The 27,555-nt window shown below is 36.4% G+C and overlaps 1 protein-coding gene across 6 annotated transcripts in view; it reads left to right on the top strand.

The window, feature by feature from the left end:
* The window catches only part of lama2 (laminin, alpha 2), a 152,770-nt gene that overhangs the window by 7,430 nt on the left and 117,785 nt on the right, over positions 1 to 27,555 (top strand). For all 6 annotated transcript variants that reach the window (XM_044105771.1, XM_044105770.1, XM_044105769.1 and 3 more), the window contains exon 2: positions 27,355 to 27,525. In XM_044105771.1, coding sequence (XP_043961706.1) covers positions 27,355 to 27,525 — 171 coding nt within the window. The remainder of the gene's footprint in view (positions 1 to 27,354; positions 27,526 to 27,555) is intronic.

Raw genomic sequence — 27,555 nt, 5'->3', positions numbered from 1 at the left:
TATAAGGGAATGTGCATTTGTGTTGTGCAAAAAAACTGTTTACTGTGAGATGGATTTGCTGGGAACAATATTGAACTTGAAAAATAAATTTAATGAGTGTTTTCGGGTGAAGGTGCAACAACCAGGTAGGTTTAATTAGATTCCACATTTAGGATACATATGGCTTATAAATTATTCCATGTGTTTGCATAGCATTTATAAAGAAATAGAAGATAAACAAATTGTAATGTTTACCCAGCAAAACCTGCTACCTTCACCAAAAAATGGCCTCTTACAAACTCATCCCATATTATGGTTCTCCAACCTGTACTTGACATTGCTGAATTGGACAAAATTACCCATCTTTACTCTGAATAACTGCAGCAGTGGAGTATGATGGTTTCGTTCCTGCGACCGTTTCAAATTTTTTCACACATCTTCAGCGGCTGTACTCCTAAATTACTTTGCAGCAACAATTTACTTTTAGTTTACTTGGTAGCATACTTTGAAAAGTAAAGCACAAATAATAAAGAAACTTCTTGGAACTTTTAAGGCCAAATGCCTTTGCAAACAGTTAAAACTCGCTGAGCATGTACAGAAACCAATCCGATGAAAAATTTTGCAGCACTTTATGTCCCGAAGGCAATCATTGTCCATTTCGCTTTTAGCTTCAGATCACTGTCCACAGCAGCATGGCAACTATCTGAGTAAAATGCTTGGCATTAATTCAACAGATGATGAGCTGTCTCACGGTTGCAGGACATTTGTTTTCAAGGCACACCAAGTCGAGCTCCTGTGAAATAACCTCCTCATGATGTTTTGTCATATGTGTGGGTTACAACAGTATAGTAAACGCAGCAATCATGGGAGACATAACTGTTACTAGTTTCGAAGTTCAGAAGAGGAAATAAATATCAATGATTGTAACATTTCTCATTTTTTTTGGAATATCTGAAATTCATAGCAAATTAACAAAATTAACATTGTAATTGTACAGTTATTGAAATGTCCTTCAAACTAGAACCTTTATTTATTGTTTTTTTTTATTAATAATGCATTGCTAATCACTTTTATGTAATCTGTAGTAAGCAGTTGCTACATTTCCTGATCCTTGCAGATGCCTTGTTCGCATCATTTGTATTACAACAAAATTTGCCCCTCCCAGAAAAAAAACAATATTTAACAGATGTTGGTTGTTAAGTCTGTTTGCTGAAGCTGAGCAGATCTACTTTCAAAATCCCATCAAGCCCAGCAGACTAGAGGTATTTTAAATATTCATATGCCTACAAAGGATGGAAGGTTTGTTAAGCAGACGGACAGATCTTTATGTCGGCTGTGGGATTTGATGCCGTGAACTCGCTGCTGCAGCGCGGTATGCCTGACATACAGATGTGCCGCTGAGAAAACAGACACTGTTGACCCTTACACACATAAACACACAAATGTCTGCAGCTGCAAAGAGTTTGGAGTGACCTCCGCCTCTTCATCTTTCTATGCCATTCCCCCTGTCTGATCTTTTGGGGTGCTTATATTTTCCTAGAGGGCTTCCTGTGGTAACACATGGTGTCAATAATGAGCCCCCCTAGAAAGACGCACACAGACATACAGATACCCCTCCTCTGCATCGCCAAATCCTTTTTTCCTCTCGTGTCTGACACTTTCTTTCCTATCACTCATCTCTTGTTTTTTTCTTCTCCCCTTTCATTCCTTGGCCTCCCGTTTGCTCTCATTTTCCACTTCTCATTTATTCCCCTCAATTTCCTCCATGTTTTCTTCTTTTCCTCACCCTCCCTTTTTGCACCAAAAACATGTTAAATATTCAATCAGACAAAAACAACTGACAGATGAAATTGTGATTGGCATAAATATGTTTATTTTCTTTAAAAGTGCACTAACTCTAAAAGCATGCAGCACTTGTAAGCACTTTTCCCCCCTCCACTATTCATCCTTCCTCCTGCCCCTCATCTCCACCACCCCTTCACTGTCTTCTTTTCATCCTGTGTAGGAGTACTGCTGACAACCTCTGCGGCCGTAGCCGAGCTCTGTGCCTAGCCTGGGATTGTTTGCCTTGCTCCTTCTTCCCCATCAGTTCTGGAGGTCCTATTGTTTTGTTCTTACTTAAATCACTTCAGTTCAAAACCTCTGTTTATCCACAGTGAGCACACTGAGAGCAAAGCTGTCTTTTACAGGAGAAATCTGTCTGACCCAGACAATTCAAAGGGAGCCATACAGCGAGACAAACACCCCCCAGCTTTATTTTTTATTTTGTTTTTCTATTTGTTGGATTTAGTTTGGACTAACTTCTTTCTCTGGGCTCGAGAAATTCAGAAGTTTGGGGAATAAAGCATAGTTTTTAGCTTCCATTGTAAGCTGAGTTGATAAAGTGGAGATACAAACTGGCTTAATGGGAAGATGTAAACCTGATAAGTATTTGTGATAAGTAGCAACAAATCTTCCAGTGAGGAGGAATTTTGATCCACTCATCCTTGTAGAAATGTTTTAAATGTATTCAGAACAAAGGGGTTTGGAGCATAAATAGCTGGTTTTAGTCACACCACAGCACTGATGTAGATTAAAATCTGAATTTATACTAGGGCACTTCAAAATGCATATATTTTTTCTATCATACATGATAATCTTGCTTGATACATAGTGCAGGACTTGAATCTTGTCAATATACATGGCACGTTGTAGCTTGGATTTTCTAATTCTATATGTGTTGTTAATTTCTGGAGTTAAATTAGAAATTATTCACCATTTTTTGAGCCTGCATAATTTTAGTCAGTTGTCGATGTTGAATGAAAGTAGTCTGCCTTGGGCAGACATAAAGTTTTTATGATTGCTGAGATATTTATCTTTCAAATAAGACAAGATCAGTTCTGTTTCAAACAAGTTAATTGCTCTCATAAGTTTTATACAAGTTTCCAGTCAGTTAAGATGTGGTTTATGATCTTAATTAAAAGGTAGTAGTCAATTTCCAGACATAGAAAAGCTGCCTTTTGCTATAAACCACCTAACATTAATGACTAACTGATGCTGGCTTTGACAGACTTTCCTATGTAGAGTTTTATTTCTGTTGGCTACCAAAGCTTAACTGTGTATTTTAAAGAAGAATACTAAACTTTAAGGGGTTATAGTTAACTTTTATTTGATTGGTTTATTATGGCTAGAGGAATAAAAAAAATATTTTAGCTGTAATATTTTCTGTGGGATTAAATTGTGACTGAATAATTTTGAAGACGCATCTCTGTAACAGATTATACCCTCAAACATAATTAAAAAAGTGACTCAACCAGACTTTCACCAACATCACACAACTTTATGGTCTGCCTTCCAAGAGAGACATTCTTCTGCGCTTGTTTGCATGTCTGCTGTGGGCCACTGTGTTGTAAGAAGGTTTAAGCTGCGGTTTGTTCTTAGAACTGGGTTTCCTCCAAGTCTTTGAAATTGTGTATTGATACCAGCTGGCTTTAAAAGAACCGCTGGAAATGACCATTTCCCTTGCCTACAACATCTGTGTTCAACACATGGTTTCAGTATGCTTTAAACAATATGGGTTTGTGTCCCAGAAACAAATATAATAGACGGATGCCTTTGGATATTTTTTGAAGCATTTCTTTCTGTGTGTACAGCTGCAATTACTTGGTGTCCTGACCTTTAGTATTAGGCAACCTCTAACCTATCACATTTGTGATCCTTGACCTGACAAAGGTCACGTTACACTGCCTTGTGGTGTTGAGATTACAGCCAGCTATTTTGCTAAGAGCAGCCCCAAAATTAACCTGAACTGTTCTCAAGATATATCTTACAAAGATTCAGAAAATACTTTTTTTGTCTAAACGTTGAGAAACTGATTGAAAACCTATTAATGACTAAATGGAGTTGAAAAGCTGTTTTATATTGACCACATAGTTCTTAAATTGTTTAGGATAAATTTGGACAGAACAAAAAAGGAATAGAATTTCAATGTTAATGAAAACCACGATCTAAAAAATGGTGTGTAACCATTTGGTGTTTGAGCATTGAGCTTTAGTTTGAGAAAACTAGAACTACTTTCTAGAGCTTTTAAAAAATATTCTTAAAGGTATTGGTCACTTTATTTCAAAACTAAGCCTGGGATGTAGGAAACAACTGAAATATCAAACTCTACACTGCTTAAAGTAAGCTCCTCAACTATATGGAATATGCATTAAATATTTGGCATATATGCAAGTCCTGTCACTGAATGGGAGAAGTTTCAGCTTGAATGGGTTCCCTGGTGAAAGATCCGATATTCTTAACAGTTTCTGTCTATGAATGTAAATACTTAGAAATATGTTTGGTGTTGGTTGTGAATGCGCCATGGTAATTTGCTACATTCCCTCCTAAGACTTGTAGAATGCTATAAGTTCGATTTTACACACAAACCTAAAAGCTATACATGATACTCTGGTATGTTTGCTCTCATTTTTGCCCACATAAAACTTTGTTTAGATATGCCAACATAAATGGCAAGAGGAGAAATGGTGGAAGCAGCTTTAAAAAATTTTTGTCATGTTTAAACGCATGGGAATGTAATTTAACAGTTGCTTGATTATGCATGATGTTTGAAATGACCTCACAGTAAAGGCTTAAGGAACACCACACAGGTTATTTATGTTTGCAGAGATGCAGAGTTTATATAGAAATTTGTATATCTTTCCATGACAGTGGAGAATTTACTTTTTATATTTCTAATGGCAACACAGATCTTGACAAAACCAGGTTTGAGAACCGCAATCATTGGATCTCTGACCTCTTGCTCATCGGAATTAATTTGACTCAAAGATAAGTTGGAATTAGCTTGTGCCTAATATGAAAATATTTTCTCATTGGTAGCTTAAAATTATATTTAGATCTATGCAGTCAACTTGACTGACAGTACATTAAATAGAAGAATAAAAAAAGTTGTTCTTCAAAAACCCAACAAATGCCATTTCTGTCCTTATTGACCGATTTGTATTCGGTGCACATGGTCTGGGCAGCACAGCTCTGAGATAGAGGGGCACACACATGCACACACCAAGAGGCAGCAAACAGAAAGGCCATTATTTTGGGGCTGAATGTTTGTGTGATTGAGCTGATAAAGCGTCAGAGGAATAAGAGTCTATTAGGCTGGCCTGGTTAGCTATGGATTTAACATTTATACGCACCTCTGTCACCGTGTGTGTGTGGGTGTTTGACAAGAAGAGAGAAAAATGCAGGCAGAATGAAGGAGGGCCAAAGACGCATGTGTGGTGTATACACTTTTTGCTTTCCCGTTATTCCAGTTGTTTTTCTCATCAATATCTGTGTGTGTATGTGTAGAACGGCTTTCTGTAGGTAATTTCCCATTTCTATTATACTTCTTGTATTTCCATTATTCTGGTTCAAGGCAAATCCACAGAGAACCCAGTGCAGAGCAAATGTGTACATGTGACATGAGATGAAATATGTAGAAATATGATGTGTGTGTGTGTGTACATGAATGTGTCGACAGGACACCTTTGTAGTCCAGTAATAATAGACTAACAACACCAGGGGAATTTGAGGTGCTGGCATGTGATTGGGCAAGACTAAAATGGATAGAATTATTTCAGTCTAATTTCCTGTTTGGCCCAGACATAGAATAGTAGTTTGTAGTTTGTCTTGCAAATAACATCATAACGGCTGGAGTTATTTAGCACTTGTATAAAAGCCCTAAATAAGGGAAAGGATTTGAGATGTCATGTATCAAGAAATGTAATACCAAGACTGACCGAAACTCTGATTGATAAATCTTTTGTGTGAAACTGCTAAGTAGAGTTAGCTTCTTTTCTTTGCTCACTTGAGTTATTTTATTCAGAATAGATAAATATCAGAAAAAACTTGGCTTGTTGAACATACTTTAAATCAGGGGTCTGAAATTTTAGTCCTCAAATGGTTGACTTGCATCCTCAGTATGTGGTCAAGTTCTCCAGAGTTCTGCTAATTACTTGATTATTTGGCTCAGGTGTGTGGAAGCAGAGACATATCAAAAAGTTGTAAGATGCCAGCGGCCACCACACATGCCTTGTGTGTATGACAAAAAATTGCATTAATGGGAACTTCCACATGCTTGCCATTTCCCTTACATGGTTTGTGGACTGCAAATGTGGAATTTGCCTAATTTTTCTCAGTTTCCAAGTGTAAGAATTGCACTATGCTTTGTTTTACTTTGACTTTTTCACTTCTCTATTTGCTCTGTCTGGATGAGTGCTACAGATACTGTTTACCGTTAGAAATTCATACAAGGATGTTTACACCATGGGCAGTAGGGCGCATGGCAGGAGGGAATGACACACACTTAAAAAGTCCTTTGCAGTATACTGTTCCCAAGTTGTTACATGTGCCAGCATGTAAAGCCACACTCTTGGCACCCCTCAGACATTAGCTTGATTTTTCTTTTTCTTTTAAGCTTTATCCTTTGGCACATTTTTAGATGCTGACTCTATTTTTAAAATATTTCATTTAAATGTTTATTTTTGTCATCTGCATATGTACAGCATTTTTTTGAATCTTTGTTCACATTTGTCTTGTGTGAGAACGATTAAGGGAAAGGATTCTAGATGTCATGTATCAGTTGCTCATTATGGATTATGGCTTTGCTAGATTATACAAATAGACACTAACATTGTGATGTGCACATCACAATGTTAAAACTGTACATTTTATTGCTTTGCTTTTTTCAAGCCATCAAAAATATTAATATTAAGCCTTTAATCAGCTGTAGCTTAGGGAATAATGAGTTCCAACCAACAAGAATGCCCAAGAGCAAATAGCTCCAATGTTATCAGCTGCACTGGCATGTCTACCAGCGCTGAGGCTGGATGGTTGTGAGTCATCTGAAATGTCTCAACTCCAAGTTCCCTTGGGTCATAAAAGTAGAAATGAGCTACTACTTCAGACAGCTCATGTCAATATTTTTGTTTAAAGATGCTTAATAAGTTATCAAAATTCTCATCAAAGGTAAAAACATTTTTTTTAAAAACCCAGGTTGGTAAAGATCCATATTGGTTAAAAAAAAAAAGTTCAGTGTTTTTGTGTTCACCTTATGTTTGTCACTCCTCAGTATTTTTGACATTCAGCTATTGGGAAAAATTCCTAAACCAGAAGAAAGTGCCACATTCTCAAATGCAATGGAGAGTTGTTTTTCCATAAACAATGTTTCCCCTATTAAGACTGAAACATTCATCTTTTTAAGATCTTTGGGATTTCTACTTTGTTTTTTTTCTGCTGACCTTGTTTGGCCCCACAGAAGAAAGCCGACCTAAGCATTCAGCTGCACCCGAGGCTTGTTCTGGCAGTAGGTGGGAGGTCTGTCAGCACAGTTATTCCTACAGGAGCCCATTGCTGTCTTCTTGGTACTCAATTGACTCATTGTCTTCTATTGTATAGGAAAATTCTGACAAAGACGTTGTTCATTTGAAATACATGGAATTTGAAATACTCTTAAATGAAAAATTTGATTTTCTTGCTCTTTTATTACAGGATCCTTTTTTAAGTTACAACTGGAGCCAGTTAATTGGATTTGAAAAATAAAGTTTGTACTTTTATTTACAAGTACACGCTTACTGTTTTGTTAAACTGTTAGCAATACAACACTCTGTAGGCAAGTGATTTTTTTTTTTTTTTTTTTTTTTTTTTTTAAAGCTGCACATGTGTGACCAGATGTTGGTTACATAACTTCCCTTCTGACCTTCAGATTTACGGCCTGTGCTGTTAAGCTAAAAATCATTTACTTTTGTAAAGGTATTGACAATAAATAGAAACTTTCTATATGAAATTTTTTCCAATGCCCTAAATAATTTTTCAGGTTCGAAAAAGATGTCTAAATGTAAATAAGAGATTTGATTTGATGCATTAAAACAAATCAGCAGAAAATACATTTGTAAGGAAATCTTGAGCTATCATGATCTTAATATTATCTTCAGGACCATTATGAGCATGAACACAGTCAATTATAAAGATAGTTTGAAAAAATGTTGTGACTTAGTGACTTTGCTTATTGAGAATTTAGCAAAAGGTTTGTACATAGAGTTGTTTGTCAGAGCAGAGATGAAACACTAGTTATACAATTTTAAAAGTTCAGAGCAAAGCAATAAATCAATGACAAAGGAGAACAGCTTTTTTAGAGTTTCTACACTGAAATATGTTGTGATTCAAATTATGATCTGTATTTAAAAGAAAAGTAAGCTTGCTAAAACTAGCCCAACACCTTGGTAAACTTCTCCGTATTAAATTATTGTTAGGAAGAGCAAGATGTGAGATTTGTGAAATACTTATGTGTCTATTAGACATACTTATGTTTAGACTCCCAGTAGAAATCTCAAAATATCAGTCAGGAATGGTAGATAGGACAGGCAGCTACATGTTGGATACCTTGGAAGCCGAGCCAACATACTTGTGCATGTGTGTGTTATTTTACAGAATTTTAAAACTTCTTAATTTTTCAAGTGGATATATGCCTTTAATTTTATGGAATCATCAGAATGGCACTCGGTATGACAAATGGCTCTTTTTAAAGAAATTTTATTAGTGTCTGGGAGAAACAATCCTGACTGAAGTGTCTTTATGTAATACATTTGTACAATCATGATCTATTTAAACTAAATTGGATTTTTAGATGTATTTTAGTTACCACATTCCATTGGGTATATAACAAATTCCTGACAATTAGAACCAGATTGATACATTTAAACAGTCTTCTACACCTCTCAGCCGCATCCATCATTACTTTGAATGTTGTGACTTTCCTCAGTCTGACACAGTTACTTTTTTTTCCCCCCTCCAGGGGTCTTTTGTGGGCTCTAGTGTCCCTTATATGAAAGTAGACTGACAGGAAAGGGGGAAGGAGAGGGGTGAAGAGGGGTGCAACGGCAAATGTTGCAAGGTCTGGGAATCGAACCCACGGCGGCCTCCAAATGTGGGTCGCACTATCCCCTACGCCAGCACAGCACGCCCCAGACACAGTTGCTTTTATCATTCCTTTCCCATGTGCCTCCAATACTTTTCCTCCCATAAAATTGAGTATTCCTAATGCATAAAATGATCCATCTGTTTCACTGCAGACACGCCTATGTTGTGTTTGTCATATTATCAGCAGCTGTTCACTGACTCAAAGCAATGGGAAAACTTTGAAGTTGTCTATGCTCTTGCAGGCATATTTTCTTTTAGAACTTTGTGGGGGTTTTTCCTAGCAGCTTATTCATAGCTAATATTTCTTTTTCAAGTGACTCAAGACTTTTTGTGATTTCAGACTAAAGGCTGTGCCCAGTTCCTGTGACTTTTAGCAATTATGTCTCTAATTAATGTCCCTAACACAACTACTGGATCTAATGATTTGTAAGTAAGATTTGAAGAGGAATTTTTAACCTTTCCAGGGGGATTTGAATTGCATGATACTGAAAATTCTTATGATGGCAATTTCAAGAGAGGTTTGCCTTTTTTTTCTCCATTCTTTGATATCAAGTCCTTCTTTGACTCCGCGACCTTTATTTTAGGTTTGTGTGCCGTGTCACAGGACATTATTTGTATCTCATGTGCATCTGTGAGAGGTTGTCTAACGTAAAAGGTCTGGAGTGCAATAATTGTTGGCTAAACAGTCTTTGCAATATGAATAATTCACAAACTGATATTGTGTTGACAATATATTTGTGACATATTGTGCAGCCCTATTTAAAAGAAAACATGTAGCAAATGCTGTCTCACAATTTGAATTTTGACATGATGTACATTCATTGATAGTTAATTCTGGATTAATTTAATAAAAAGGACAAAAGTTGTTAACCTTCATGATCTTGTAACTTGTCTAAGAAAGTCTTTCATGTAAAAGGAAGTGATATAAAAATAGTTTGGAATGTCTTTCAGACTAATTAATGTTTTCAGAAAGATGGTTTGTTGGAGGTAAAGTTGCACTTTTTTAGATTACATAAGAGAAGATCGGAGAATTTCAAATACTGCATACATAAACTAACTTAAACCAAAGCAAAAACCCCTGCAGGTTTTTTTCTTCTAAAGCAATGCATTTCTCCATGGTCCTCTGCTGATGTCCATTTTTTTGTGTCTGTTTTGCTGACTCAGCAGACCTGGCAAGCTTACACTAGTACACAGCACTGATGATGCATTGAGAAGTCAGAGCTCTAACAATGTGCGGAATCAGCCTTTAACGTGGTAATGTGTCATTTAGGGCCCATTCATTTAGCTAACAACTTGCTTCCTTTTGAAACCTATTAGCAGCAATGGTAAATAGCGTCTCTAGTTTCCACTCACAACTGATCTAGTGCTTGTTTTTCCCTTCAGCTTCAGTGTTCTTGGCTTGTTAGTTTTTCATTCCCTAAACTCTCCCTGTCTTTTGTCTTGTATACCTTCTCTCTATTACTAATTTCTTAATTATTCCTCATTTTTGACTTTTTACTCAGTGATATTTACCCTTCGTCCATTTGTTTTGTCTTTTCTTTTTCTTTTTCCCATCCACTCCACACTTCCGCACTTAGGGGCCCATTCATAACCTGTAGCCATTACCCACCAAGCTATTAGGTTTGCTAACAGCCAGATCCATTGGGTGAAAATCAATGTCTATCCAGGGAGCAGTTTGTCTGTAGTGCCACTGCAACAAATGCTGTATATCCCAACACACACCCAGCGCTTTCCCACTTTCTTTCATTCACACTAAAGTTACTACACACATACAGACTCAAACGAATAATGTAAGCATGTGTAACAAATACTTTGGTCAACCATGCATCTAAACTCAATAGACAGAGCATTGTAGTCGATGCTGTATCGTATTCAGTTGACCATATATTATTGTTATGTGAGACCCCTTGTCATAATAGGCAAATTTACGTTCTTGCTGTTATTCTAAACCTCTGAACACACTCACTGAAGCCGCCAGTTTTGAAAAAGGCTAAGAGTGAGCGTGCTGATTTGCTCTGGAAAAAAAAACAAAACACCAACATTGAAATTCCCAAACTCATTAAGCTTAAGACCATTGTAAAGCACTGTAGAGATGGATACACAATCTATTAGTGTCCAGTACGTATTTTTAATGGATTCTGTGTTTCTGCTTCTCTTAATCTAACCTGAACATTTCCAGTGCCAGAGCTGTTATCAGTAGCCAGGGGTCAGCTAATAGCAGATGTGAATTCATTAGCTCTTGTTAAAAGTGATGAGGCAGCAATGTGCTGTTCAGATTCAGTTATATCCATAGCATTGTTTTTAAGATCTGTTTGTTCCCTGAGGGGAGCGTCTGTGAGTAAAACAAAAAATGGAATAAACATAAAAGAAATGCAAATTGAGAACCTCAGACTGACAAATAATAGGAGAAATTCAAATAGGTGTTGTTTTAAACAACAGCAGATTTGGAGTCATTTATGAGAAAAGGCCTTAAAGATTTGTATGTTTGTGGGTACAAACATGTTAAACCTAAAATAATTTGGCATTTTGAAGTTGTAGTATGTTTTTAAAATGTTCGTGAATGGGAAACAAAAATGCTTCGAGGATTTCAGTCCCTTCAACAAGTATTTTGTTGAACCCAAGTTCAACTGCAAGTCTTGCACATGTAAAGACTGAGAATTTGAGCACATTCTTCTATGCCAACTGATAAAGCTCAAACCTCAAAGTCATATAGTGACCATTTTTCCAATATTTTTTCACCTTTTCTATCCTCACTTCAAATGTATTTAAACAACTTCTTGCTTTTGCAAGGTGCCATAGATTTTATCAGTTAGAATGAAATTAATCAACCTGATGAATTTTGTTTTTGGCCCATTTAGTTCACAGAACCACAATCAAGTCTCAACATGTGTTTTCTACTTTTATTGGACTGCAGTGATGTTTTCAATGTAAGTTTCAGCTTGCTAGCTTTAAGAAGTTTTGAAATCATCTAAATAGTTGCTATCAGAAAAACTAAAAGCTGAGACTTTTGGTCTCATCAGGCTCTTTCTAAACATTTTCTAAACACAAGAACTGATTCTTACCCGGATAAAGAAACTATTCCTCAACAAAAACAATGGAGATGGTGTTTGGGAAATATTCCACGTGATTAGGGTGAGTTCCTTTAGGACATATTTAGTTGATTGCTCCCTATGGACCCACCCACTCACCTCGGATTGTATGTGATTTCCTGTCTCGCCCAGTGGCATTCATCAGTCAGCTGAATGGATGGAGAGCACAGGAGAAGAGAAGAAATTAGGGCTGAAATCTTGAGGAAAATCGGAAGACCAAGGGAAACGTAAAAGAATAAGAGGGGTGAACAGACAGAGATGAGCAACATTAATGCTTTGGAGCATGTTCAGTTTGATCTCCGCAGCAACCGTCTCTTCCTAGAAGCTCATGCTCATCCATCTGGATTTCCAATTACCCACAATCCCTTGTGACCTCACTGGTCGCTTCTAGAAAATGTTATTTCCTGGCCAGACAAATAGAAAACACGGACAAGTTGAGAATCTCAGCACACTGGTGCAGAGTACATCTACATAGAAAGACACACTAGAATTCACATTGACTTATATACAGCATATTCTCCATTTATTGCATTTTTTTTTTTTTTTAATCTGAAGGTATCTGAAAAATAGTTCAAATCTATGCTTTGAATAAAGTCGTCTATCTGGTGTTACAAAAAGAAAACTGATATGCCAAAAAACATTAAGTGTTTATTTAATCTGATTTAATTTTATTCCTAAAACTATTTCAGTATACATACTGTCTTATATCTTCATTTTAAAATGTCCGTCTTCAATTATTATAAGTAGCATTTTACATTTATCTTATTAATTGTATACCGGTACTTCATCAAATTAAACTTCACATTTTGGTCATATTATCGTAATATGGAGATAATTTACTGTTATCAACATACTTTAGCTGTTTACAGAGATTTTCTTTGATGTTTACATCTTTGCTTGTCTTACAACACTAAGAAAAAAGCAAGACCAAAAAATATATACGGTACATTTGAGTTACAAAGGATTCGACATAAGCTCTTCATTGTTGTTGTTGGGGCTCATCTTCAACTCTGGCTAAATGTTCCTGGATCCATCTCTAGATTCTACTCCAGAGATGGATCAATCATTGCATTTTTTTTAGACCTTTCATTAGACACAACAGCACTGTCTTTGGGAAAATTAGAGTAAAAAGTAAGATTTTGCAGAATGTCCAGATGGGGTTGAAATTTCAAGTTTTTGAAAACCAGAAAAAATAATCTATTGGTCAACTGAGAAGGGCTACAAGCGATGCTAATATTCCATAAAACTGGTTGCTTTACAGTATTTCAGCCAAGCAATTCATCTTTCTCTAACTGCCTTATACGTAAATTTATTTTCTGCGGTTGTTTGCTATCAAATAGTTCTTAAATCTTTCTGTCTTTCTTGAGGTCTGTTCACTATTGGAGACCCTAGCAGGGTCTGAAGCCTGGACACACAGCCTCTGTGGTTTTAGGGGTATTCTGTGGAAGGCTTGTCTCCCTATGACCTGTTTTATTCTGATCAATAAAACAGTAACAAATGAATAGGTTCCTGTTTTACCTCCAGATTTTTCTAACTTGAAAGGCATCAACTTCAAGACCAATTCATCATGTCCTGGTTTGCTCTTCTGGGTTTGCTCTGGGGTTTTATTGTAATGCTCATATTTCCATTGTTGTCTCTTACATCTGTGGACAGAGGTCAGCATGAGCGTCCCGACCAGCATGCATCAATTTAGCTAGTACACAATATAGCAGCATTCACCTTTTTCAGAAACTGCCACCTTTCCTTGAATTATACAAAACATTTGATCCATGCAGGCATCAATAAGCCTTGACCCATCTGACTGTGTGACCAGTTTGTTCTTTTCCTTCCATCAGACAACTTTGTTAGGTCCTGACCAATACCAGTTGGGAATATCTTTCAAGCGGTGTGGTTGTGAAGAAACAATGAGGCTATCATTTTCTCCCCCACAGCTTGCCTTAATCTAATTTACACATAAGCAATAAACAATTGAAACCAGATGTTTACATACACTGCAAAAAAGACTCTAAACCTTACTTGTATTAGGTGAGTTAGGGTTACAAAAATAATTTCCATTCTCTAAATGCCACAGAACAATCAGAGAGATTTCTTTAGAAAATTAACTTGTTTCAAAGTAGTAGTTTACACATACATCTTTAATTTTTTCTTTTTCTATAAATCTTGTCAGCTGTGCCTACATTTTATTTTTCTGCGGTTGAGATCATAGCTCCACTTTAAAACATTGACCCTGTTCTTCTTAAATTCCTCCCTGGCTGATATAATGCGACATTATTTGCTTAGTGCTCTTTCCTCACTATACCATCTTACACCAAAAGACTCCCACAACATGACACTGCCACCCTCTTACTTCACAATTAGGGTGGTGTTTTCAGGCTTATAGCGTTATGGTTTTCATTTAAATGTAGATTGTCATTATGGCCAAACACTTAAAATTCAGGTTTCATACCACAAGATAAATCTCCAAAGGGCTTTGTCCCTCTGTGAATTTAACAGAGTGTAGTTGGACTTTTTATCTGCTGTTTTTGGAGTAATTGCTTCTTTTTTGTGTTTAAACTTCCTTGTAACGGTTTAGACAGATTAATTTGGTGCCTGAGGCCACCTGCAAATTGTGTATGAACTGGTCTTGTGGAGGTCCACAGTTCTCTTCTTGATATCTTGACTCATTTATTTGGATTCCTCCATGATGTCACACATGGAAGCAGTGGGTTTGATGTGTCCCCTTAAAATGGATTCATATAGTCATAAAGTTTAATTCACGTTACGCATTAAGACGTAAGAGGCTTACATAAAAAAAAAAAAATAAATCATATAGTTTCATTTTGAGAACTCCATAGCGGATGCTTTTTTTCTGACATATTTCATTGAAAAGATACTTTATTCTGGTGACTATAGTTGTAATATGATGTCATGGTTGTTCCATTTTTCTCTCTCCACATCTAAATCACAGATCATCAGCCAGAGTAACCGTAGGGCTTTTGGACAAATCGGTTACCAAAGGCTCTTTCCCCATTTACTCAGTGGGCCAGTGAACATGCTCTGTGAAGAGTTCATGTTTTCCTCCAGTTTAAAAATTATAGCAGCCACTGTGCTTTTGGTGGTTATTAGTTGAGCATGTTTCCTTTTAAAGGTTTTTTTTAACTCAAGTCCCTCAACGCAGTCCTTTCAGCCAAGAGACAATTTATTAAACTTCACAGATTGGTTTTGCATGTTTTCGCTTTTCTAAAGCACCACTGGCCATGAAACCGTGTTTGATATTCATATTTTCACACCTTTCAGTTTTTTTAAATAACAGCGTGTAAAATAATCAGGAGTCTGAAAGATTTGTCAGTACCCCATATTGTCCTACATTTATTTTAAAACTCTGCAAGTTTGAGAAAGTTTCTTTGTCTAACCAGCTTCAACTACAAAATATCTAAAAGGGAACATCTAACAAATTGAAATATTTAGTGATTTTTTTTCCTCCTCTGTGGTCATGTTAGAATTTTAATTTCTAAAAGGTCAAGCAGTGTCAACGTTTAAGCTTTGCAAGTTCCGAAAGTCAGCGCCCACTCTCCTCTCTCCGAGTAGCATTTCAACTTAAAGAGCAGGAGCAATCAACAATTTTAAGTGTGACAAATGCAAATCAAAATATAAAAATTTTTATTCTCCCAAGAGAATCATTCTGTTCTGTTCTGTTGTATGTTATTTGGAGGTTGCTGGAGAATATAGTGCTTGTAGCCATGAGAAGATTAGATCGTTTGTGGGATCAGAGGTCAAGTTGCTCTCTCCTGTAAATCTACTCACTGGCATGTTTTCATTACGCGCACCAACATCTCCACTTTATTCCCCTGAGAGTGTGTAGCTGTGTGTGCACGTGTATTGGCCTTGGCTGCAGGTCGGAGTGTAAGTACATACTAAGGCTATCACCAATAGCTCCATCTTAAATCATACACAACCACTAGCATACACATTTATTCGTCCGAGGTGCTTGGGGATGATTTAACTAAGCTCTCATCACTGCCTCATCAGGTATGGATTGGGCGTGAGTATGTGAGAGAGCAGTTGGACCATCAGAGGATAGATTTACTGCCGACTGATCTGAGCTCAGCTAAATCACTTCAAACACTTATCTTGGAGTTATTGCACATTTTGCACCTAAACATTCCCTCCCCCCGTCTCTGTCTTTTCCTTTTTACTTTTGTATCTTTGCTTTACTTGACAGTTTCTAGATTGTTTTTTAGGTTTTTTTTTTCAACTGTAATTTTCACAGTAAAATATATTTAAAACAACAATTTTGGTAAAAAGAAAAAAAGTATCCAAATTGAAAACAAGATGTATCTTGTCTAATATATGATGTAAAAATATAGACATAAATAAATTATCTTTTCGTCTTTTAATCTGCTTCGTGTTCTCTCAGTTAAAAAAAAAAGGGAGAACTCTCCCTCTGTTTGCATAAATCTGGTTTCATTCAGACAGCGCTTTTATGAACCCACAGTCAGTCCTTCCTGCAGATTGACCGACACACAAGAATAGGTTGACTGCAGACTATAGAACGTGGCAGGGAAATGTTTCCTCTAATTTCATTGGATACTCTCGTATTGTACAACCCCAGTTCAGCATGTTTGTAGACAAAAAATGTTTTTTCAGTATCCCTAATTAAAAAAAGCTGCATTCATTACCCCAGCTGGGAGAGACATAACAACTGAAGAATGGCCCTTGTTGCTTTTCAGTTCTGGGTATTCTATTGCTAAATAGTAACAATAGAGAATTATAGATCACTGTAAGTCACTTTATTTTTCCTCAGTCCATTATCTTGTACCTGCAGAAGGAACCGATTATGGATTTCAGACTTTGATCAGAATGATTAAAAATATGAGTACTGGAACAAATTAGGGGCATTGCATTTAGTAAAACTACAATGACACAAAGCTGAGTGTGATTTAAAATGATTGTTGCACCACCCGTCATCACAGTTAGAAAAATGGGATCCAGTGTGTCAAAGAACAGAGATTTTTATTGTGTCAGAGTCATTTTGCCTGAGACCTCCCATGTTGTTTTTGTGTGTCCATTTAGGGCTTCAAAATGAATTTAATCACTACTAGCAAAACCGGATGCATCCCTGAGAGATAAACACCCTCCCCAGTTTGGAGCACATCAGTGACTTTAGCCTCCAGTTGAAATGTCTGGAGTTTGTGTTTGTTTGTGTCTAAGAAGGGTATTAACCGTCTAAAAGTTAGCTAATTTCCTGTTTAGTCTGAGATCAAGTGTGTCTGGAAGACGAGTGTACAGATTAAGAATTACACACTATGTGTTTATTGTGTCTCGCAGTACTGGATCTTTGGGAAAGAACAACATGTTAGGCTCTGATGTCCTTCCAGTGACTTTATATCCAGCTAGAAAAATCTTTATTCCATACTCAAAGTGTATTTTTCTGAAATTTTGCATAATTGGGTTAATAAACGTCTAAACGAAAGAATGTCTGTCAAAGCAACCTTGTGCAGTCATACTACAAAAATGTGTAATAATAGGACAGAAAATGGTTTTGATTTCTTGAAATCATTAACACTCTTCAGTGAGATTAATAATGTGACTTCACTCTAAGCCTTTGATCTGACTGTGGTTCTCTTTCTCTTGCTTTTTTAAGCAGTTTCTGATCTCTATTTACTTTGTTGTTTCTTTTTACAAATGTTTGCATTTAAATTAAAATTTCATTGCTGCGAGTAACCCACAAAGACACACAGAGAATAAGACACACTCCTGGGACAGGAAGTCTTGGTGAGAGCAGGATGTTGATTTAGTTTTAATTACAACTTTCCATGAATACCCCCGAGGTTGACAAAATAGTGGTAAGAAGATGTAAAGACAGAGATGGATTAAAAAAATGTTATTTATATTCATGTTGGGGTTTTTTTTTAAGTCTGAAGAAACAAAACCAAGAAGGAATGTTTTTCCTCTGCTGTTTGAAGAGGGATCACAAGGAAGAAACGGGCACAGAAAGTTCAAAATCTTAAATGCGAAGTTCAGGGGATGTTGTGTTTCTTTATTATCTTTTGGAAAGGCAATGACCTTTTCGGTAAGTAATTACAGTACAGCACAAGAGCAAATCTTGAGTAGCTCTTCTTTTACATTTTACTTTTTAATGAGCCAGTCTTTCTTGTAGTTTTTTAAAAAGATTATCTTTGGCTGTGGGTCTCTCAGCTTCTTCATTGTCTTACTATTTTATTTGGATATTTTTAGATTTTTCTTTTTTCACCCAACTGAACTAAAATCCATAAACTCTTAAAGCATAAAACAGGAATAAACCCAAGTGATTAAGTTTTGTGTGAAACATTGAAAGTTTGATAAAAAATGTTCTTGGAGCAATAACTTTGTAATCATAAGATTAATTGAACATTTCTTAACATCAAATAATACTACAATAAACCGTGGCTTCTTAAAATTGACACATAATAAAATATTGGACGGTTAACAAATGTTTTTCACGAAGAGAGAAAGCCTTGTCACATTCACTGTGTTGGAGTAAGTATACCTCAAGAAAAGGGCCGAAAACAAGAATCTGGTTATGGATCAAAGCTGACAAAAACTGTTTTAAAAAGTCAAACCAAAAGCAACAAAAGGTATAAAATAATTAGGAATTCTACATGAATTTGAAAGTAAAAGTGTAACTATTGCAGCATCATTCGTAATGAAGCTTCTTGGCGTACAACATGATAGTGGTTATGAATAGATATCAATCTAATTTTGCAACACTTTATCATTTCAACAAGGCAATTTTCTCTGCCTGATTTTAAGAGGAAGCTGGATATCTGAAGAGAATAAGATACTTATGTAAAATATTAGGACTGTGAACGTAAGCATAGCTGCAGTTTACCTACATGAGAGCATTTTCAAAGATTTGTTGAAGATTTCAGCATGCATTATTTTTTTATGCCCTAGGGTTAACATTCCATTTCCTGAACTCCAGTAATATGAAAGGAGAAAAAGAAATTGTTTATGCCTTGGCTAACAATGTTGTTTTATGGTATTTTTTTTAAAGCTAGGTCCATAAGAAGTTGTTGTTTATGTTGCTTTTGCTCAAAGAATAGAAACAAATGTTCAATCAAGATCCGTATTCTCCTCTGTGTCTGAGTCTTGTGGTGCACCATTGTCTTGAATTCAGATCATCTTCTGAGTGTCTCTATCCAGGATGTTGCTCTGCATCTGTGTGTTAACGCGCATACACACATCAGTATGTTAATACCTGTGTAAAAGGGTTCTGAACGTTGGTGTGTGAGTATTACAGGATTATGGCAGCCTCATCCCTCATTCCTCTCCTGGGCCTGACCCTTTTAAACAGCGCTTTATCTTTCTCTGGGAATCCCTCCATCCATCTCTTGCTCTCCATCAATCTTTTATTTATTTATATTTTTCCTTTCATCCATATCTCTTTCTCACAGCCCAACAGAGAGAGATGATCTTGTCTTTTTCAACCGTATTTTTATTCCATCAAGCATACATCTAGCCTCAAAACTCCACAATAACACATCCATCACACATGCAATAAATGCACACTCACACTCACAGAACAAAGAACACCCTGCATATCATCTTCTACCATGAGGCAAAAAGTAAATAAAATTCAGTTCTTAAGGAAATAAGAAATATTTATAGGATGAAACAGAATATGCTGCCACCTTGAGTTTGTAGGAATGTGAAGAGTTTGTCTTTAGATTTAATAAACACTGGACATGTTAAGAAATTATTGTTTTCAATGAGATAAAGATAAGTAGAGAGTATCAAAATCTGATACGTAGGAGGACTCAGTGATCCTATGTTTTCTGTTACTTGTGTTACCATTTACACACATGGACTGATGTCTGAATGCTGTTGAATGGTGCTTAATGGCTGTGGGTTCTTGAACATGAGAGCATCTCCTTGTGCTTCACCCCCTAACCAATCAAAATGCAGGAAAAATCTGGTAGTGCAATAAAAAAACAATGTATTACCGCACATAAAACATGAAATACTCCATCTATGCTCAGCAGCAAGTCAGGGATGCCAACTCAGCATTGATTACATTTCCATTAAAGGAATAGAAAGCTACTTCAAGGCCCAACTGACAGATAAATTGCATATTTTTATCTGGTGCCCATACACTAATCATAATGTCATGGTTGTCAGTTGTCAGTATTACTTATTTCACAAACTGTCACTGGTGCTTGTCTTGTGTGTCTGACTGTGTCTTAAAACTACCTTCAGTTGAAATGAAATAGCACATTGTTTCATGATTAGTAAGAAGTTCTCTGTATGGATTTAATTTTTATCTTTAGACAAAGTACTCAAGAAAAGTCTCCTTTAAGCATTCATATATTTACGGTTTGTGATGCAGCAAAACGCCACTATAATGGTAACTACTGTAAATTGCAAGTTGTAAAGTAGTAGTGTTGATCGTTTTACATTTTGGCTTTCATTTAGCAGAAATGTTAGGAAACAACTGATAGAAATTTATTCTGATCCAGAATCTGTTTCTTCACTTATCTGGTATTGGGTCACAGAGGTAGCAGGTCCAGTGTAGACACCGAAGGATCCCAAAATGTCCCCTGATCAAGAGAAATCCCCTTCCAGGGGGATAATTTGCAAAGTGACCATCCTAAACAATTTGCTGAAACACTGCAACCAACTTACTCTGACTTGGACAAGAAGTGACTCTACTTTGAGTTCTCCCTGGTTAGCAAGTCTAAAACTTTAGTCCTCAAGAGCACGTGTCCTTCAACTTTTAGATGTCTTTGATTCAATATACCTTAAAAAGCTGAATTGTCATTCTCAGCGTGCAGTCAGCCTTTGCACTGTCCTGCTAATGAATAATTATTTGTTTCCTGTGTGTCGTATCAAACGTTAAGGACATCTGCTATTGAGGACTGGAGTATGACAATCATGCTTTAGATGGAGTTACTCAAATTATCTCTTCAGTAAAGCATTGTCTGGAAGCTCAGTTCAAATCTTCCTGATCCATGTTGTTTATGATGAGTAAGATTTGGAACATAGAAGAATAGAAGAATCTAATAAAGGGAGAGCTTTCTGTTTTGTTTCAGGTCTTTCTTCATTGCCTCAGACTACATGAAGGCTCTAATTACTGCAGAAACCCCCCAGTTCCTCCATGTGCGGTACCATGCTGACATCACTCCTGAACAAGCCACCCAGCTTTGCAAACTCCTTCACATGCTGTAGACAATCCCCCTAAATGGATGGAGAATTTCACCCTTTTCTGATAGAAAACCATGTCCTCAGACTAGAGAAGAAATGTCTTATCCTTACTGCTCGGCAGCAAACTGCAAACTTGTAATCTAGCATTCAGCCAACAACCCATAACCCTGCCCATTTATTGGACAATGATGTTTGGACAAATCAGTGTCCTATGCAGAGTATGTGGAGGTGGGCTTTATGTTAGAACAATCAACTGTTTGTTGTCTTAAAGCTTTGGTCATCATAATGACTGAAGTTAGTTTGTGATTTTGAAAGAGAAATGCTTTTTGTCTTTGACTTTACATTTTTGCTCATGGTGTAAACATGGTGCATTCTATCAAAAATGCTCATTACTTTTTTTTTTGTAATAATTGCTAAACAATATACTATTGAATATTCAATGGTAACACTTCTTTGAATGTGTCTCTCCAGTTTTTACCATACTTATAGAGGCTAACAGTATTATAATTTAGATCCTTTATAGCAGTTAAGCCTCTGAGACATCTGCTTAACAGAGCATACAGATCAAGAAAAAAAGGCCACCAGACAGACCTACAGACAGGTTACCATGGTTATCAGAGCAAAGAGAAGAGAATGGAAGGTTATAAACCTGAGCTCTGTGTGTGGGACTGGCATGAAGCCATAGTCAGACAGCTCTTGTGTCCCTCGTCATTCAGCGAATATGAAACATGAATTCTTGTCCTTTCTACACATTTCCCATTTCTCCGTTGTCTTGCCTTGCAAAGAGAAGACAAATGTCTTTCGCCTCAATTTAAATCATGCAAATATTTATTTTTTTATATATAATTTTGACTTCTCAGAAGTTGTCATGATATATGTTGCACAGACTTTAGAACCAGCTGGTTAGGCCCACTGTTCTCAAACTGTAGTAAGAATACCACAGGAAGTATTTGAGCAGCTGTTGCTGGTAACTACAAAGTAAAGTAGAGTTAAAAAAAAAACCAGCTAGTTAGTCTGCCCTTTGGTTCTTCAGAATCGTCTCAAAGAAAGAGCATTGAAGAAGTATTCAGGATATTCCAGTACAAATGAAAGCATGTGACTGTGAACCAGGAACACGCTCTTTTGGTTTTGGGATTACATACCTCTAATGACAGAACTTCCAACTGTGAAAACTTTTTGTTGAATAGAGAAGAGGAAATATGATCTTGCCTTCTAACTAAAATAAGTTTAAAAAACTGTCTCCATAAAAATACATTGATGCCTAAATGTGGTTGAAGTTGATTTTACAAGCTAAGTCGATCTTTCTGTGTCTTTGTTTTGACAAAACCTTGATTGGACGTTTAAAAAACAGATGCTGCTGGTCTTCCAGTGTTTGGAGAGTTAAATCTGAAAATGTTACTAAACCAAGATCAACTGTGTCTAATGTTCAAGTTCTAAAATAATGTTGATTTGCAGATTGACATGGCCTATAATCAGATACGCTACTACTAGCAATGTAAGCCAATAACCCATATCTCTACATTTTGTAGTTTCAAAAGCTATAGCAACATGTTTCCTAAATTAAGTTGGATAAAACTGTATGTATTTGATGACATAAAACTTGTCAATAGTGCAAGTAAACTTTTTTAAAATATTTTTGCTGTTAAGTTGCATATGACAGGCGGTCGCATTGCATTTTTAGGAAAAGGTTTTGGGTAAAATGTCAAACATTCCAGTTTTTCCAATAATGCTTTCTGCAGAAGCAGGAGAGATGCATCAGTAACTACTGACAGATTAGGAAAATGTAACCATTTGAAAGCTAGTGTAGCTAATAATTAAATCAGACAAGTTGATTTGGTGCATTGAATTGGTAATTATTGTTAATGTAGGGCTGCTGCATTAACAGGTGTAAGAGGTGGAACCTAGATTATGTGCAAAAAAAAAAGTGTTATGTAATGTGCTCTTTTTGACTCAAAAGGTTAATGTGAAATGAGATACATCTTTAGAGAAAGGCATAATTTAAACATGGGCTTTTAATATTTTCACTTCTTAACCCAGCCAAACAAAAATCCTGCCACCATCTTTTGATGCATTGATTTATTTTTCCCAGCCAGTCTGACAGAGCAAGACTAACCAGATTTATTAATAAGCTTAAAATATATGGTGACTCAAATGAAGGTACCATCATTCTTTTAAGCTTTTACAGTCTACCATGTGTATTAGTAAGCAACGTCTTTTCCAGATTTTGAATCAAATCTCAGAATACATAGGATATTGGCTTGATTTCCTGGCACGGTGTATAGCAGAGCTATAAAAATAAATTCACGGGAGAAAGTATTTTTGATCTAGCATTAAAGTCTCAACTAAAACTGGAGTTTGAATTATCTGTTTGTCATATGACTGAAAGACAGAATGTAATTTATTTTATTTGGGATTAAAAGGCTTAGGTGTAGATAGAATTTATCTTTAGAAGACATTAATGCAGATTGTTTGGCTCTTAAGAACTAAAAATTCAGACCTAAACTGTTTAAATAAAAAATATGTCACCATCAGAATGATGTGAAGAGCAGAGCACACGTTTCTCTGACAGGCATCTGTAGAGGCTTTGCAAATATCAGTTTTATAATCTTGAGGCACCCAAAAGATCAGTCACAAGAGAAAGTTTGTGATACAGCATTTACAAAACAGTTTATTGTTGTGGGCGTGATCATCAGTGAGAAAGGTTGACTTTTTCTCATCTTGCACTGGTCTTACAATCAGTCTGCCCTGCATGGTCAAATAAAGGCTAAATAAAAATAATTAAACCATTTATTTTTTTAGATAAGGCTGTAAAAATGTTTTTCCTTTTGCTTCCCTCAAATAGTATCAAGGGCAGTTCTTAACCTCCCGCAAACACGGGAGGTCCACCATAAACATCTTTATTTCTTTTCATAAAGGGATTTCACATGCAGTGAAATGTGGTTTGCTTCCTGATGCTTGCTTCTCTTTCTTTGTTAGTCAAACAGATTCAGTTAATTCATACTGAGCCATTTACCAATTTGACCAATTTTATCTAAATGTTTTGTCATTTTTCAGTGGTTAGTGGTCGTGCTAACATTAAAACCAATATTCTTCTGTCATCACCCATTTACGAAAAGTAGTGACAACCGAAATGATCAGATTTAATGTTGATCTCATCAATTCTGGCTCTCTATCTTTGAAAGCACTCTAAAATGTATCCAGTCATTGACCATTAATAATGGAATTTGGAAAAGAAAATAAAAGGTTCTGAGAAATATTATCAGTCTAACACTCTGAATACCAATGTTGGAGCAACATTGTTAATATCACTGTTGAAAGACTTGGATATGGCCTGTTTGACTGGTTGTGTTCATGATAAGCTCTAGTTAAGCGCGTGAGAATGTTTGTGGAAGAGTCTTTTGGTGTCTCAGATGTTCACAGTACATCAGCATTGACATCTGGCCAAACAGCTGGACCCATCTGGACAAACACACAGACTGTGTGCTGATTGATTCTTTTTTTTCTCTCTTTGCTTTAGTTTTCCTTCAGTGTAGATATAAGTGACTAGGATTTCCTATACATGCTAATTAGCCATAACAAATCAGTTTTATCCAAACCAGAAATTTCTTATGCAATGTAGTATGCAGTTATGTATGTTTCCCAGCTAAGAAATTTGAACCATGTGTATGTTGAGAGTTCCAGTAGATTCAGTCAAAGCATTTCAATCTGGATTTTACAATGGGAACCGAACAGTTGAGCAGCAGTTGGAGTTCAAAACTCAAAACATTGTCCATCTGCACCTGGGTGGTGATGATGACTGGTATGTGTAAATAATTATCAGCCGGGGGACCTGGGCCTTTTTTCCCACTGGTCACTTGCATTTAATTTTTTTTCCTGGCTGAACAAAGATGCTGTAGTTTCATTCAAAAGTTTGAGATCCTCATTTTATTCATTTTGGCATCAGATATTTGGACAGGAATTACAAATTAAGATTTGGAAACAGAAGAATTCGACATGAACACATTAAATTGTACACGATTAGACCGTTATATTGTCTTGAGCTTGATCTTATATTTTTCATTTTCACTGTTAATTCTTTTTTAAAAGGATTAAATATTTTGGTAATTTTAAGGTTAAGACCAATTGCGTTTTGGATAATTCCCAACAATGGTTTTTACTTATTGCTCTAATGGGACCACGTCAGAAAACCCTTCCTTATGCAAAATATAAAGTGTCTTGAATGTTTTCTCCTTTCTCTCTAGTACCCTAAAATGACCCTTTTTTGCACAAAAGAAATACTCAACCTGAGCTTTCATCCTTTCAATAAAAAATAAAGATAATTGTGTTTTTGACTTAATTGTTTGAGACCAAGAATACTTCAAGTCTTGAGAATAAAATGTCAATTGTACTTGACCCAAGTTGGCAAAATTGCAGAAAATTATGAAAATCTGTGCACAAATGCTCTTTGGCATAAATCACTTTTATTATTTCTTAAAGTAAGAGCTATGTTTTTAAGTCAGTAAATTAGTATGGATTTGTGATCATAATTTTTCTATGAAATTGGGATATGACAGCTTTGCAATCTCATCCTGCTCTATTGGGCAAAAGAACATCATATACATGTTACGTGTTAGCAACAATTAAATTATGGAAGTATTTTTAAAATTACCTTCAGTTCGTAAATGGCAAAAACAGATAGAAATCTACCCAAAAAATGGCCCATGTATGGAGTTTGCAGTTTTTGAATTGAACTCTGAACTAAAGATGGACCTTTGTAGTGGGAGAATGCTAAACATTCATTGTCCCCAGCATTTCATATCACAGTCATATCACAGTTTATAATTGTCTGTATTATTTGTTAGCTTGAAATTCTAACAGGAGTTCTTTATTGGTATTTGCCAACACAATACTAAACATATATTAAAGCAATTACAAATGTCTGGTACGCTTGAATTTTAGATTTTGCTCTTGTTTTCTGCACCTTAGACAGAATTTATTTGATCATTTTACTTGATTTATTGTTTTATTTTGAAACATGGGATTCTTTTCAGGGCTGCACAGTGGCGCAGTTGGTAGAGATGTTGCCTTGCAGCAAGAAGGTCCTGGGTTCGATTCCCGGCCCGGGGGGTCTTTCTGCATGGAGTTTGAATGTTCTCCCTGTGCATGCGTGGGTTCTCTCCGGGTTCTCCGGCTTCCTCCCACAGTCCAAAAACATGACTGTCAGGTTAATTGGTTTCTCTACATTCTCCCTAGGTGTGAGTGTGTGTGTGAATGGTTGTTTGTCTTGTATGTCTTTGTGTTGCCCTGCGACAGACTGGTGACCTGTCCAGGGTGAACCCCGCCTCTCGCCCAGAACGCAGCTGAAGATAGACACCAGCAACCCTCCCGACCCCATTAGGGAAGAAGGGTGTAAGAAAATGGATGGATGGATGGATTCTTTTCTTTGTGTCCAACCTGTTTTCCTGTCTGTGTTTCACAGCTGGGTTCGATCAGTAAATGATCTTCACCTGTTCCGAATTGGTTTTTAGTATTTATCTTGGTTTGCTCTGGTCAGAATGAGATTACTGTTTGTCCAGTTTCTGGGTCCTTTCAGCAGATGTTCATTTCCTGCTTATTTACTCTGTTTTACCTTTAGCTTTGTTCCGATCTTTATTTGGTGTGGTATTTGGTGTACATAATTTTACATGGTTAAATCTTCTGTAACTGATTCAGTCTGTGGGGGTAATGAAAATAATTGTTTTATGCTGTTAGGAGAAATATGACTCATAAAACCCTCACCCCCTCTCTGTTCTGGGCTAATTACTCTTAAACTCAGTAATAGAGAAATCTAGGTGTTATTTGGTTCACTTGGAAAACTGGGTGGAGAAAATTATTTATTTGTGATTTATGATTTTATTTATATGAAATGCAAACCCATCTGTGATGCAAGATATGCTGGAAAATCCTAATAACTCCAATAGTAGCATTCTTTTATTAGTAATTATCTGACAATACAGCTTCTGTATTCACTGGATTATTTGTTCAAATTTCAGATTCATTAGTGGGACTGATACTTTAAGGATACTTCTTCCAATAAGTTTCTTTTCTTAAAAATGTCATTGTTTATCCAAGCAAGAATATGTCTCACTTGTTTTGTAGCAGTGCACATAGTTTGTTTTTGTTCATCTATTAGTTCTTGTAACCAGGTATGTCTTGTTTTTCTGTTTCTCAGGACTGTTCCCAGCGGTGCTGAATCTGGCTACAATGGCAGACATAACAACTAATGCTACCTGTGGCACAAATGGTCCAGAGATGTTCTGTAAGCTGGTGGAACATGTTCCTGGTCAGCCTGTGAGGAACCCGCAATGTCGAACCTGTAACCAACGAAGCGCAAACACATTTGGTGAGAAAGATTCTCAAACCACAAGAGTTC

This window comes from Gambusia affinis, linkage group LG22 (assembly GCF_019740435.1).
Source record: "Gambusia affinis linkage group LG22, SWU_Gaff_1.0, whole genome shotgun sequence".
Lineage (NCBI taxonomy): Eukaryota > Metazoa > Chordata > Actinopteri > Cyprinodontiformes > Poeciliidae > Gambusia > Gambusia affinis.
Note: the sequence above shows the minus strand (reverse complement) of the source record. Positions and strands in the feature narration are given on the sequence as shown.